This window comes from Aythya marila, assembly GCF_965140915.1.
Source record: "Aythya marila genome assembly, chromosome: 1".
In the NCBI taxonomy this organism is placed as follows: domain Eukaryota; kingdom Metazoa; phylum Chordata; class Aves; order Anseriformes; family Anatidae; genus Aythya; species Aythya marila.
The window spans coordinates 101,644,812-101,660,127 of NC_139042.1; the positions used below are offsets into that span (position 1 = coordinate 101,644,812).

The window sequence follows — 15,316 nt, forward strand, 5'->3', positions numbered from 1 at the left end:
CGTGATTTTTGGGAGAGAAATAAACAGCAGTGCTGTGCTTCAAGTGTTTGCATCACCTCATTGCGTTGACTGGTGGGAGGCAGAACCTGCAGCACTGGCACTTGGCTATCACCGGCCTCTAAGATAACTCTTTCTTCCAAAAACCCTTTCCCATGTTTTTATCTCCACCTTTTCCATTTCAGGCACTTTCTGGCAAGTCCCAAATCTACAATTTAGCTTTTCACTTTTAAGCTATGAGACAGCCTCTTAACTCCAGAAATTCCTGCAATCACATCTGTAATGCTACCAGGCGCCTCAACAACCTACTTATCATGAATTGTAAGAGACATGACCATAACCCAAGGTCTGAGAGGGAGCATTCTGAAGCTTGGGTAAGAGCTTCTGGATACTTACACAAACCTTTTCAATATCCTCCATCACCAATCTTCACAATTGCTCGATACTTTGAGGTTAAGTTCTGAGAGCCAGATCTTTCGCCTTGCGACTCATCAGCACGTCTCCCTGCTTGGAAGCTAATTGCAGAGTGAACTGTGCTGATTATGTTCAGGGCATGTAATTCCTGTCCTTCAGGTCACCCAACTCCAGCTGCCCACTTTTTTATTTTCAGCAGAGATGTTCCATAATACAAACTCCCATTAAGATTTTCATTGACATTAAGGCCCATCCTTTTCAACTACATATTCATCACTCAGCCTGATCACAACTACTCCGCTAGGTTTTATTTATCTCGTACATTGCTTTCTTGTTGTGTTTTGAGGATTATCTTTAAGATACCTCAGAAGTCTTTGGATGTAAAGCATTCTTCATAAAAACTAAGGAGTTTTGACTACAATAGTGGGAAATCAGAAGATATAAAACAAGCTAACAGACTAGAGAAAAAGAAATGTATTCTGCTGTCAGAAAAAAAATATATGCATCTTGGTACTGAATTAAAAAAGCGCTCTGTAATAGTAATTGTTGTATGCCCAGGGTTCACATTTTGAACATTATAAAGGACCAGCAGGTCTCAAACTTTACTTCTGCTTCCTTTTCAAGATGCATTTTCCAAAAGTTTGTTAAATTAGATGAATGTTCCTAAAGTGGATTAGAATTCATGTTGTTTAAAAATGTCTACTAATTAAATTAAAAGAGATTCCAGGCAGACGTGACATGAAGAGAGTTAACATATGAAAGAGAAGCCAATCCCACCCAATGTTCCAGAGGGATGCTCCTTCCTTTCTTAATAGTTGGGTCTTCTCATTGTCCTTACTGCCCATCAAGGCTAAGCTACTTTCTCATCAAAGACTGAGTATCATTTCTGTAATAATTCATAACTTGCATTACTACTCAAAGAACAAATACAAGTCAATGTAACAAACTTGGCCTGAAAATGCAATTAACTGTCTCAGGGTGGAAAAATCACATCATGTTTAAAAGTTATACTCCCTTTTGAACTTTACTTTGCAAAGACTGCTTGTATCTCTCATTGATGTGTTACAATTTTATTTAAATAACGATGGTATCCAAACAACAGGCAGCTTGAAAGACAGTTTAATGAAGTCCTTCATGGAGACTTCTCATAGAGAAAAAAAATATCATAGTCATATTGTGTCTTATCTATTATTTTAACTATGGTTGATACTTGCCACTAGGGAATTTAAACTAGGTTTAAATTAAACTTTCTCATATTAGAGTCCTTCTGCATCAGAACTTCGAGACACATTTCCTATCCATGTACAGATATAACTTGGCATTCATCCTTTCATTGCATCTCCATGACTGCAACTTCCTTTTCACCAGCCCTGACAAATGCAATTTTGTGTTGCTCATATCTATTCAACGCTCATCTCAGCCATTAATTGCTCAGATCACTTCCCTGCTTTGTGTTCTTTGATTCATTTCTTTTCTTCCATCTTGTGCAAAATAATGAGCTTGTGTCAACTTTCAATGTATCTTCAGGTCTATTCTTTCTTTCTTCCCTTCATATTGCCCGTGATTACCCTCACTCAACAGTGAAGTCTGATTCTCACTCCCTGAGAGCCAAGAACTCCAGCTTCCAACAGCAAGTCAAATCCCATTAGGCAGTGGCTGAATTTTGAAATGAGGACCCGTCCTCTTTTGCTACCTCTTGTGCCTGGGAGAAGGTCCCCAGAGCAAACAGTCTCTTGACAGCCTCTCAAACATCTTTGCAACACACTGCTTCAAGGTCACTCTCTTCTGATTTGTCACCATAAATCTGAGCACTTATCAGGAAAAAAAGCATGCAATTATTCATGTTACATCAAATCAGAATGCTGTGAATAAATACAACAAAAGAGTATTCTCCTGAACATGCCTTCTGCCATGGTTGTAACCAAGAGATAGCAAGTTTTGTACATGGAGTACAAAAGAACACACAAACAAACAAAAAAACTGTTTAGATACATTTACAATATTTTTCTTTTGAACCCTAAACTTTATCCCATTGCTCTTTTAAAAAGGCGCAGCCAAACACTGGCTCCACAGATGGTTCAAGGCTGAAATATAATTATGAATTTGTATAGAAGAAGAAACTGGTAACAGGAATTAATCATTTCCATTCCCTGAAGGTGGTAGTCAGAATTTACAATTTAAACAGATATTGGAATTCATCCATTTATAGCTCCTAGGCACTAAATGACAAATGTCAGGCACTCACAATAAACTGCAAAAAATACGTTTTTCTTAAGATTTCATCTACACTATTTGGAATTGGCCTCATCTTCATCAAGATGCACGATTCAGTACAGTTTTCATGCCAGAGAAAATAAAACACAGCAGATACAGGCAATTCATGCTGGAGATGGTGGGACAGGGACACATTTATGCGAAGTCTTGAGAAGTAATGCCCCCTTTACTGCTAATTTGGGAAGCAGTAAGACAATTGAATACAAAGAGACTTTATGATAAAGCAACAGGTTGTCATAGTGTGACTGGCATACTGTAATTGCAATCATTTCTTTTTGTTGGTTTTGTTTTTTTTAGTCATTCACATAAAAAACTTCATACTCATGTGAAATGCTCTCTTGCAATCGCACTACTTAAGAGGTATGGATTTTTAGAATTTGAAATGTTAGCTCTACACTTCTGTATTTTAAGTTATATCTCCAGTAGTGCTGTGACAAATTAGTATTGCAGCTAGTTGCTGTGATGAATATTTTCCAGCACTAAGTGCATTGTCGGAAAGACACATTCCTGGCATGAAGCAAGTTGCAAGCTTTACTGCTTTTATAGGCCTAGGCCTGCCAGCTTCCCCATAAACCTCAAGAACAGTGAAAGGGCAGTATCATCTAGTTCAGATGAACGTGCTTTACATGTGGCCTGCTTTCTGTCTTAAGCCCCATACCTGACCTCAAAGGTTGAGTGATCTCTGAAGTTGTACAGATAAAACAAGCAATCACCCAGTAAATAAGACAGAGGATTAAAACATCCTTCGTAACAATTGGGTATATTTTACCACTCTGCTTACTTGAATGCCCTGCAGCACTCTAATGCCTTATCACTTATGACATGCTCTGGAAGTTGGCATGCAAGTTTAGCTGCCAAAGCTTTTTATTTCCTGTTAATTAGAAAGATGTCAAGATCCCGAACAAGTAGCAAATGGATAAAGGAAATTACCGACAACAGGAAATGATTGGAATATCATCTTATATGTCTCTGCTGTTGAAGGGTGCAAACTGTTATACATACTACCTAAGAAGAGAAATTAAACTGGGTGATGCAAAGTGCTAGAGGTCACGTATTCTTCCCTCACTTAAGAGCATGAACTGTAAAAGCATTAAGGTTGGTCTCATTAATTACCAGGGACAGACTGGTACCAGTCAGAAGTCAAGGTGAAGTTAGCCTACATGTATATGAAGAACAGTAAGAATGGATCCTTCATATTGGTCTTAATCTTGTGCATAATTATTTTTATATCTAGTGTGACATTTTATGTATATTATTAAATTGTAGCTTTTAGTTTCTCTTCATACTTTCCACTTGAAATTGAAATAAAGTATTTGCCACTTACCAACCACCAAAAGATTTAGCAAGGTTGTAAGCTTCCAGCATTTAGTCTAGAAAAGAAATCCTGTTTTACCTAAATTCACTCCACAAAATCTGTGATCATGCTGTAAGATAACAAAAATAAGAGCACTGGTTGACATTTGAACTTACTATTACCTTTCACAGGGAAGGTGGAAGAGGTTACTAACACTGGATCCTATCGACTCCCTCTGTTGTTAGACGTGGGAATTCAGTGCAATAATAAAACACACCCTGTTTTATCAAAGGTCATTTCAATGATATGTCAAACTTTTCAAAAACTGACTGTGCCACCAGAGTACAGTTTCCTTCAGCTTTAGATGCAGAAAAAATGCAAATATTGCAGCAAGAGTTCCATCGCATTCTTAATTTACCATATCACTGCTACAGGATCTGGAAGAGAGCAGTGTTGTACACAACAGCTGTTAAACTAAGAACATTTAAGAGCTCTGAAGCTCCGTGCACATCCAAGTTAAGACTGGAACATTAACATCATATCAAAATAGTTTCTAAAAGATTTACATTTTCCGTAGCTTTAAGGTTGTTTAACTAACAACAATCAAGAGGACAAGCAAAAAAAATCTTACAGTAGATTACTTTTTATTATGACAATAAGACAATTAATACCTTCAGTAATAGCACTTTATCATCTGCTTATTCTTGTCAATACATACCCTTTTTGTGGTCATTAAATCTCAATTAACCATCTGATAGATGCTAATGAATTCAAAGAAGTCATTATGGCCAGTCACACAGAAGAAGCTTGACTCCTTAAATTGAGTAGAAACTGTAGACAGTATCGAACATCCTTATTAAAAATCAATAGAGAGAGAGCATGTGGTCTGGCAGGCTAAACGAACTGGTAACAAGATGTTTAAAGCCTTCTACTTCTAGGGCAATTATACATCAATTCCAGTGTTGCTGCATGATGAATGGGAAAATTTGACAGCAGTAGCTCCTACCCAACAGACAAGTTATTTTTGTCAGACCTCAGAGCATCAGTCAAATTCATTGATAGCAAAGAGAGTCTAAGGCTTTGTACAACCTGACAGAACCACCTTTTCAGATCAAGGCTATCAGACTTCAGCAAGGAAGCAGAATAAAACATGATATTTTTTTTTTCCTGTAGACTGTGTTCAGGATATTAGTATTCAGTATCCGTATTTTCAGTATTCATAGTATATTGGTATTCTTGACAATGGAAACTTCTCGGATTTGGGTTCACTCCAATTTCAGCACATTACAAGAAATATAAACTTATATTCTACCCTTTCATCCTTTGGCCACTATCAAGAGAAACACAATCATTGCCTGCTATTTCCTATTACTCTCTGTACACTCTAACTCATTTATCCTGCAAAACTATGCCCTGACCAAGGGAAGGCAAGTTTTTAGGTTCCATCTTGTATCCTGCCTAAGAGAAGCTCACTGGATTTTTACAGAACACTGCAGAGCAACAATGGAGAGAAAAGAGGTAAATGTCAGGGCAAATAAATAATCATGAATGCAAATAGTTGGGGGAGGGAGGAGCATAAAGACCAAATAAAAATATTAAATTAAGGGTGACAAAGAGAAGAAAAAAGGCCAGGAAAGAAGAGGGGTGGCCTAGATACTGAGACTGAAAGTCTTCTGAACTGCTTTTACCTTTTCTTCAATGAGATTGCAGGTCCAAGACTTCCTATAATCAGTTAACTCAATCCATCATTTTCAGCAACATTGGACTAGTTTCAAAGACAAAATCTAACTTAAGTGCTGAACCGTATCATATTCATGACTTCTAATAATTTTAATTGCTATTTCTATTCAGCAAAATGATGAAGGATTATGAGAAACAGCAGGGTGATACTGAGACAGCAGATGAAACCAAAGTATTTTAAGAACAGAAGTAAGAGGTGCATAGATCAAATGAAAATACATCAACAAGAAGATAGCTAAGGTAGCTTGGAAAGCATACGCTCTAGACTCAGAAGCTGCTTGAGAAACTACTGAAGAAAATGAAGAAAACAGACCAAAAATAGGATTCCCAAAGTAAACCAAGACACAAATGAAAAGAAAACAAATGCTAATGTGGTATCGTTTTATTGAATTGAACGTAAGAAAAAATGCACTTCCATGACAGAGAAAAGAGGAATATTCTGGGCTCATATGAATGATAAGCCGATCGCCTTGGATGCCAAGGCGATTGGCTCCAGGGCAGACGTGTTCTGCAGCGGAGCAGGGATCGGACAGGCAGGGCTGATTTTTCCAGCACCGAGCCCACTCAAGGGACCCGCCAGGACCCGGCAGCCCTCGCGAGGGAGGCGAACGAGGCAAGAACGAGGCGTAGCGGGGCCAGCAGCGCCCCCTCCCCGGCCATTCATAACCTGCCCCTAGGGAGTGCGGCCACCAGGACGGGCACACAGCGCGTGGCGCCTCAGCAGGGAGAGGCGCGGCAGTTGGCGCGGGCAGGGCAGAGCATTCCCCCTGCCCATACCAACACCTCCTCTAATGGCGGCCTGCCGCTAGCTAGGCTGCAATGGTGTACACCAGGCACAGTGCGCTCTCCTGGAAGTCTGTACACACCCAGACCGACTGCCTGATCAACACTGTGGCAGTTCAGGTCTCTGAGTGCAGGGAGTGCCTGAGCCTGTTGCTACCACCTGCGGGGGGCAGAGACTGTGTGCGTGAGGTGTGAGCAGGTGGACGACCTGGTCCGCCTGGTGGCAGAGCTCAAGGAGGAGGTGGAGAGGTTGAGGGATATCAGGGAGTGTGAGTGCGAGATAGACTTGTGGAGTAGTCCATCAAACGGGACTTTAGGGGACTGGGATGGTTAGTGGATGGAGCGGGAGTGCAGGTGGTGTTTTTGTCCATCCCTACGGTGGCAGGGAGGGGTACAGAGAGGACATGGAAAGCCCACCTGATAAACACGTGGCTCAGAGGCTGGTGCCAACATAGAAATTTTGTGGTTTTTTTTGACCATGGGGCGCTTTACTTGGCACCCGGCCTGATGGTCGCAGACGGGTCCCTATCTCTAAGGGGAAAATGGATCCTAGGCCAGGAGCTGGCAAGGCTCATTGGCGGGGCGGGGCTTTAAACCAGGTAAGAAGGGGGATGGGGCTGAAACAAGGCTTGTTAGAGCTGTGCCTGGGGGAACAATGGCAAGGCTGGGAGAGAAGGCAATGGCCCAGCTGAAGTGCATCTACACTAATGCATGCAGCATGGGCAACAAACAGAAGGAGCTGGAAGCCATCGTGCGGCAGGCAGGATATGACTTGGTTGCCATCATGGAAACGTGGTGGGACCACTCTCATGACTGGAGTGCTGCAATGTTGGTGGGACCACTCTCATGACTGGAGTGCTGCAATGAGTTGTGGACTCAAATGAGGGCGTAAAGGCCTTGCAGAGGGATCTGGACAGGTTGGAGAGCTGGGCGATCACCAACCGCATGAAGTTCAATAAGAGCAAGTGCCGGGTCCTGCACCTGGGACGGGGAAACCCTGGCTGCATGTACAGACTGGGCGATGAGACGCTGGAGAGCAGCCTAGAAGAGATGGATCTGGGGGTCGTGGTAGACAGCAAGTTGAATATGAGCCAGCAGTGTGCCCTGGCAGCCAGGAGGGCCAATCGTATCCTGGGGTGCATCAAGCACGGCATCGCTAGTAGGTCAAGGGAGGTGATTGTCCCGCTCTACTCTGCGCTGGTGCGGCCTCACCTCGAGTACTGTGTGCAGTTCTGGGCACCACAGTATAAAAAGGACATGAAACTGTTGGAAAGTGTCCAGAGGAGGGCTACGAAGATGGTGAAAGGCCTTGAGGGGAAGACGTACGAGGAACGGCTGAGGTCACTGGGCCTGTTCAGCCTGGAGAAGAGGAGGCTGAGGGGAGACCTCATCACAGTCTACAACTTCCTCGTAAGGGGGTGTCGAGAGGCAGGAGACCTTTTCTCCATTAACACTAGTGACAGGACCCGCGGGAACGGGGTTAAGCTGAGGCAGGGGAAATTTAGGCTGGACGTCAGGAGGGGGTTCTTCACAGAGAGGGTGGTCACACACTGGAACAGGCTCCCCAGGGAAGTGGTCACTGCACCGAGCCTGTCTGAATTTAAGAAGAGATTGGACTGTGAACTTAGGCACATGGTCTGAACTTTTGGGTAGACCTGTGCGGTGTCAAGAGTTGGACTTGATGATCCTTAAGGGTCCCTTCCAACTCAGGATATTCTATGATTCTATGATTCTATGATAATGTCTGGCTATAGGCTCTTGAGAAGGGACAGGCAGAACGGAAGGGGTGGTGGTGTGGCTCTCTATATCAGAGAGTCTTTCAGTGCTGTAGAACTCGAGGATGGGAATGATAAGGTTGAGTCCCTTTGGGTTAGGATCAGTGGGAAGGCCAACAAGGGAAGCATCCTGGTGGGTGTCTGTTATAGACCGCCGAACCAGGATGAGGAGGCTGATGAGGAGTTCTACAGGCAGCTGACAAAAATTGCAAAATCGTCAGCGCTTGTTCTCGTGGGGGACTTCAACTTCCCTGACATATCCTGGAAGCACAACACAGCTCAGAGAAAGCAGTCTAGGAGGTTTCTGGAGAGCGTGGAAGATGGCTTCCTGACGCAGCTGGTTAGTGAGTCTAACAGGGGAGGTGACCCACTAGACCTTCTCTTTGCAAACAGAGAAGGACTGGTGGGAGATGTGGTGGTTGGAAACTGTCTTGGGCAGAGTGACCATGAAATGGTAGAGTTCTCCATTCTTGGAGAAGCCACAAAGGGGACCAGTAAAACTGCTGTATTGGACTTCTGGAGGGCTGACTTTGATCTGGTCAGGACGCTGATTGGTGGAGTCCCTTGGGAGGCGGTTCTGAAGGGCAGAGGAGTCCAGGAAGGCTGGGCGCTCTTCAAGAGGAAAATCTTAATAGCGGAGGAACGGTCTGTCCCCACGTGCCCAAAGACGAGCTGGTGGGGAAGAAGACCAGCCTGGCTGAACAGAGAATTGTGGCTCAAGCATAGCAGGAAAAAGAGGGTTTGCAATCTTTGGAAAAGAGGGCAGGCCACTTGGGAGGACTATAAGGATGTTGCGAGGCTGTGCAGGGAGAAAATTAGAAAAGCTCATCTGGAGCTTGATCTGGCTACTGTTGTCAAAGACAACAAAAAATGTTTTTACAGATACATCAACGCAAAACAGAGGACTAAGGAGAATCTCCAGCCTTTACTGGATGTGGGGGGGGAACTTAGTTACAAAAGATGAGGAAAAGGCAGAGGTGCTTAATGCCTTCTTTGCCTCAGTCTTTAGTGGCAAAACCAGTTGCTCTCTGGATACTCAGTACCCTGAACTGCTGGAAGGGGATGGGGAGCAGAATGTGGCCCTCACTATCCATGAAGAAATGGTTGGCAACCTGCTACGGCACTTGGATGTATGCAAGTGGATGGGGCCAGATGGGATCCACCCGAGGATACTGAGAGAACTGGCAGAGGAGCTGGCCAAGCTGCTTACCATCATTTATCAGCAGTCCTGGCTATCGGGGGAGGTCCCAGTTGACTGGCGGCTAGGAAACGTGACGCCCATCTACAAGAAGGGCCGGAGGGTAGACCCGGGAAACTACAGGCCTGTCAGTTTGACCTCAGCGCCAGGGAAACTCATGGAGCAGATTATCTTGAGTGTCATCATGTGGCACTTACAGGGCAACCAGGTGATCAGGCCCAGTCAGCATGGGTTTATGAAAGGCAGATCCTGCTTCACAAACCTGATCTCCTTCTATGACCAAGTGACGCGCTGGGTGGATGAGGGAAAGGCTGCGGATGTGGTCTACCTTGACTTCAGCAAGGCTTTTGACACCATTTCCCACAGCATTCTCCTCAAGAAACTGTCTGCTCATGGCTTGGACTGGCGTACACTTCGTTGGGTTAGAAACTGGCTGGGTAGCTGGGCCCAAAGAGTGGTGGTGAATGGAGTCAAATCCAGTTGGAGGCCGGTCACTAGTGGCATTTCCCAGGGCTCGGTACTGGGGCCGGTCCTCTTTAATATCTTCATCGATGATCTGGATGAGGGCATCGAGTGCACCCTCAGTAAGTTCGCAGATGACACCAAGCTAGGTGCGTGTCGATCTGCTCGAGGGTAGGAAGGCTCTGCAGGAGGATCTGGATAGGCTGCACCGATGGGCTGAGGTCAACTGCATGAAGTTCAACAAGGCCAAGTGCCGGGTCCTGCACCTGGGGCGCAATAACCCCAAGCAGAGCTACAGGCTGGGAGAAGAATGGTTGGAGAGCTGCCAGGCAGAGAGGGACCTGGGAGTGATGGTGGATAGTCGGCTAAATATGAGCCAGCAGTGTGCTCAGGTGGCCAAGAAGGCCAACAGCATCCTGGCTTGCATAAGAAGCAGTGTGACCAGCAGGGCTAGGGAGGTGATTGTCCCCCTATACTCGGCTCTGGTGAGGCCGCACCTCGAGTACTGTGTTCAGTTTTGGGCCCCTCACTACAAGAAGGACATGGAGGTGCTCGAAAGAGTCCAGGGAAGGGCGACAAAGCTGGTGAGGGGTCTGGAGAAGAAGTCCTACGAGGAACGGCTGAGGGAGCTGGGTTTGTTCAGCCTGGAGGGGCAACCTTATCATAAGTACATTAAAGGAGGCTGTAGCGAGGTGGGGGTTGGCCTGTTCTCCCATGTGCCTGGTGACAGGACGAGGCGGAACAGGCTACAGTTGCGCCAGGGGAGTTTTAGGTTGGATGTTAGGAAGAACTTCTTTACTGAGAGGGTTGTTAGACATTGGAACAGGCTGCCCAGGGAAGTGGTGGAGTCACCATCTCTGGAGGTCTTTAAAAGACGTTTAGATGTTGAACTTAGCGATATGGTTTAGTGGAAGACTTGTTAGTGTTAGGTCAGAGGACTCGATGATTTGAGGTCTCTTCCAATCTAGACAATTCTGTGATTCTGTGAATATCCTAATGGATATGCCATAAGACTAATTTAGAAGTTGTTTCTTTTTTCATTTCCGATGTCACATGCCGTGGAAGAATTGCCAGTCTTAGAAGAGAAGATCATTTATCCTCTCAAACAGCATGGGCACAGACTGTACAACTTATGCTGCCAAGAAACAAGTTTGAAAAAGGAAGACAATCTAATTTCCAAGTTTGATTCAATCTATAATATTCTTTTTAAGATCATGGACAAGGTCATCCCTTGTAGCAGAATGATTTTCTGTAAAAAGATTACAAGGTTCTTAGGACTTGCATTTGAGCAGTCTCTTTTTCATCCTAGAGCAGACTCTGCAGTTTACTGGTAAAAGCAGTAAGTGCTGTAATTTTACCCACAACTTGTATACGACAAGCAACGTCACTGCATTATCAGTGCAACAAATTATAGTCATCATTTCAGGTTTAACTATGGGAGAATAACTCTCTGTTTCGTGATGTGACTGTTCTTTAGTCAGCAACACCTTTCCCTGTATGTAATAACTTCACAGTGCTATGAATGCGAGAAGTGAAACTATGATTTGAAGTGCTGGGTGAGCAACTGCAGCTCTGTATGCAAGATGCGCTATATTAGGAGACCTCTGAGTCAGCACAGAGTCCCACTACAGGATTTGGACAAAGAAATGCATCCATATGGCTCAGCTTGAAGGGCAGGAGCCAAAACAAATCTGTAAAAACTGAAAGTTTTAACAAAATCGCAATCTTGAATGAGTCAGGATCTACTTAAAGTCCTTATTTATGCTATTGTCCAGCCTCCACAAAAGTGTTCTTAAATTTTCAGTAATGCTGACAAAGGTGGTAATAATTCTTAACTCCCATCGGGTATATGAAAATACATACTTTTGCCAACCAGAACAGAAGTGTACGCACCTTTTAGAAGTTCTTCTATTTACCATAAAAGTAAAGTGCACAGCACAAAAGACTAATAGCTATTTTTTTTCAATCCTACCTTGTTGGCAAGGCAATTTGTCCACTGGGCAAAGGAACAGGTACTGTCGCAGGAGCAAGATACAGTATAAGAGGTTGGTGCCTTTCACTTGCCTCTTAGGGACCAAGCCAAGACTCATGAATTTTCCAGAGCGAAATGTGAATGTAAATCTAGTTCACTCCCAGTTCACTTGCTAACTGGGAATACTTCCACATGTAAAGTAACAGAAGTTTCAGTTTATCAGTTATTTTCCATTGTTAGTTTTGATGGCTATCGTATTGTCTTTGATCCAATCACCATTTAAGCATGAAACTCGCCTTTGATCCTATTAAGCAAGATACTCACCTACAGATGACTAAAAAAGCACCTGTCCTTTACAAATTCTGCTGGTCATAAGAATAAAGAATAAATACAGCCCCATCTCAGCTACCTAAAACTAAATGTGCCAGAGGTCAAGTGGCTTTTCCAGAGTTATTGTTCAACACCTTTCTCACTGCAGAATTTTTTCATGCCCCTAATCTGCTCGACCAGTTATCTTCAGTTGACTTTTCTTTCCTTTTTCCATGTGTACAGATCGACTGCCCATTAGTATCACATACCTGCTATTTAATTACAGAAACATTCCTTCATTAAGATTTTCTTCTTTCCACTTCTGCCCTAAATTCACTTTTGTTACAAAGTCCTACTTTTTCTTGCCTGTTACAGAGTTCACAATCAGAAAGACAAACCATGTTATTCAGCTCTAAAAATGCCTTACTTAGGACAGGAACTTAGCAGTTCAAAATGTAGTTCTTTTAGCAAATACATTATAGATCTAATTCCAACATGCAGCATATTTCTTCTAGGAGCTACATATGTAGCTTATTTCTTCTCTGCTTGCTACATCTGGTGTTGCAGAAGCTGATCACTCCTGCCCATTCATCTAGTCTTCCTCCTCATCCCTCCATGGAGCTCTGAGCAGCTCTACAAGAAGCGAAGATGAAACACGTCTGGAGGGCTGGAGTAGTAATCCTGCCTTCACGAGTGCTCTCCAAAACGAAATGCAGCTGCTGAATCCAGTGCCTGATGGACCAGCTGCAGTATTCTGCTATGGGCAAAACCAACTTTCTCAAACCAAAACCACAGCGCAAATGCACTTTCTTTATGGAAAGTAATCATTAAAAAATGTGGTGTGTTAAACAAAGCAAGTGGGACATTATTTACATTTGTGCACATCATGGCTGTCAGGAAACCTAAATATCAAATGGTAACTCACCTTTTTCCTTGCAAAAACACACACGTATTCAATCAAAATTTAAAAAAAAAAAAAAAAAAGGAATCATGTCTTTCAAGGCTGGAAATAAATTGTCTGATATTCTGATGAGCTTATACTGCTTTGATGAAAAAGAAATACATGAAAATACAATGTACAAACTAAGTGCTATTTTTAAACTTTAGAAACATTGCACATGCAGAAACAGGGACTCACAAGGTGTTAGTGAGCTTTGACAGAAGATGAAGACAAAGTGAGCACAAAGGCCTGGTCTACAGAAATGTTAGGCTTCTGCCAGCCATCTACAAGATTGTCTAGAGGGCAGAGAAGGTGCCCGCTACCATGCTGGGTTAGCAAGAGGCTATCGAGGACCTAGAGGTGAGCGAGGTGCTGGACAGACCGCGGGCGGCAGGAGCAGGGTTAGTGTGAGCCCAGGCCCGCTGCCAAGCGCCAGGGCCGGTCAGAGAGAGGCGGCGAGAGGCCAGCGGTGCACTTACGGACGCTGCCGCAGACTGCCATGCAGTACTCCTCCGAGTCAAAGTTGTTCCTGTTGCCGCCGCAGCCGCCGTAAAAGAAGGGCGCGCACTTTCCTTCGGCCACGTCAAAGTACCAGCGGGAGATCATCGCGCGGCAGGGACCCGTCTCGGCTTGTTCAGAGCACACCTCTAGTCAGAGGAGACCCGGAGGAACCACATTTAGCATGAAAACGGCCTTGCCTGGGTTTCCACCTACCCAGTGTGCTGAGGAACACCTCAAGAGGAAACCCAAATTACTGTCCACTTCAATGCTTCCCCCCGAAAACCACCCCAGAGATGGTGCAGGCACATTTTGAAGCGGTTCAGACTCTTGCCGCTAAGCCACAGGCCTGAAGGTAAACATCTGAAGGGATGAGGTGCCAGCTTCTTTCCTGTTGGCCTGTAGCTATGCAACCCCCCCAGACTGATTTTCCTAGCTTATGTAAAAGAAAACAAACAAACAAAACATGTACCAGCTATACAGGAGAACAAATTCTCTTCAGGCACCTAATTATTATATACAAGCACTGACAAAGAAACTCCCTCTTGCACCCGGCTCGGTACAGGGGTTGTGATTCATAGTTCAAGGGCTCACATATATAAAATTAGTGCCACAGCTTTACTCCATCCATGGGAAGAAATCTCATCCCCAGTGAATGTACTGAGGGGAAAAAAAAAATTAAAACAGCTTGCATTTGTTTTTATTGTGAGCTGCCACAGTCTTTGCCTATAACCTGAAACACACAAAAACCTGAGGGAAAAAACAAAAACAAAGCATGCAAATTACAGAAGATAAAGGAAATTCTGCCCACAATTTGGAATCCAGCCAATTACACAAGTAAACATACAGCCCTTTACCAATAATGTTCCAAACAGAAAAAAAAAAAAAAGGAAAAAAAGGTTCTATCTTCCAACATGCATATACATCATTTCAAAACCACATAGTATCAATCATCAATATGCCCCTCTTTTGCTTTCATCCCCCACACTACACCAGCAGACAAACTGGCACGCTCACTAGAGGCGTCTAAATCCTCTGCATGAATGTGAATTTTGTGAAAGGCAGTTCCCCAAGGGTTGAATGGTGGGGAGAATCATCAGTGCACTGGCACTGGAAATGCCGTGTGCACTCGTCACCTCTAAGATGCTGGCTACACAGAATCCCTCCTGGCAGACTGTCCTGACAAGTGATCGGCTCTGCGCTCTCCCTGGGAACACCACTGCTTACTGCATAGATTTGAGATTCATTTGTCATCAGTAGTTGATGCCTGTCTGCACTTAAATATGTAACACAGGTATAATTTTACACACACATTTATTTATAGATATGGTACATGAATATGCTAATCTTAAGAATCAATTTTAGGGAGCATCTACATTTGCTCCAAGATAAGCAGACCAATGTATTTTTTTTTTGCAGTTAACAAAGACATACTACAAATCCTACAGTTCTGTATCAAGCAATTTTTGAGAAAAAAGCAAACCAGATTTAATTGTGCAGACCATTAATTACAATTAATTGCATGCTATCGTAAGATTAATTATATACCACATTTAGTACACAAGTGGTTGCTCAGATTTATTTTCAAATAACATCTAGACCTGCCATCCAATTATGCAGCCAAACCCTCACACAAAGCTAACTTTGCAGAGACTTGGAA

At 43.7% G+C, this 15,316-nt stretch overlaps 1 protein-coding gene across 2 annotated transcripts in view; it reads right to left on the reverse strand.

Moving 5' to 3' along the window:
- The window catches only part of APP (amyloid beta precursor protein), a 214,084-nt gene that overhangs the window by 74,921 nt on the left and 123,847 nt on the right, over positions 1-15,316 (reverse strand). For both annotated transcript variants that reach the window (XM_082781003.1, XM_082781002.1), the window contains exon 7: positions 13,638-13,805. In XM_082781003.1, coding sequence (XP_082637129.1) covers positions 13,638-13,805 — 168 coding nt within the window. The remainder of the gene's footprint in view (positions 1-13,637; positions 13,806-15,316) is intronic.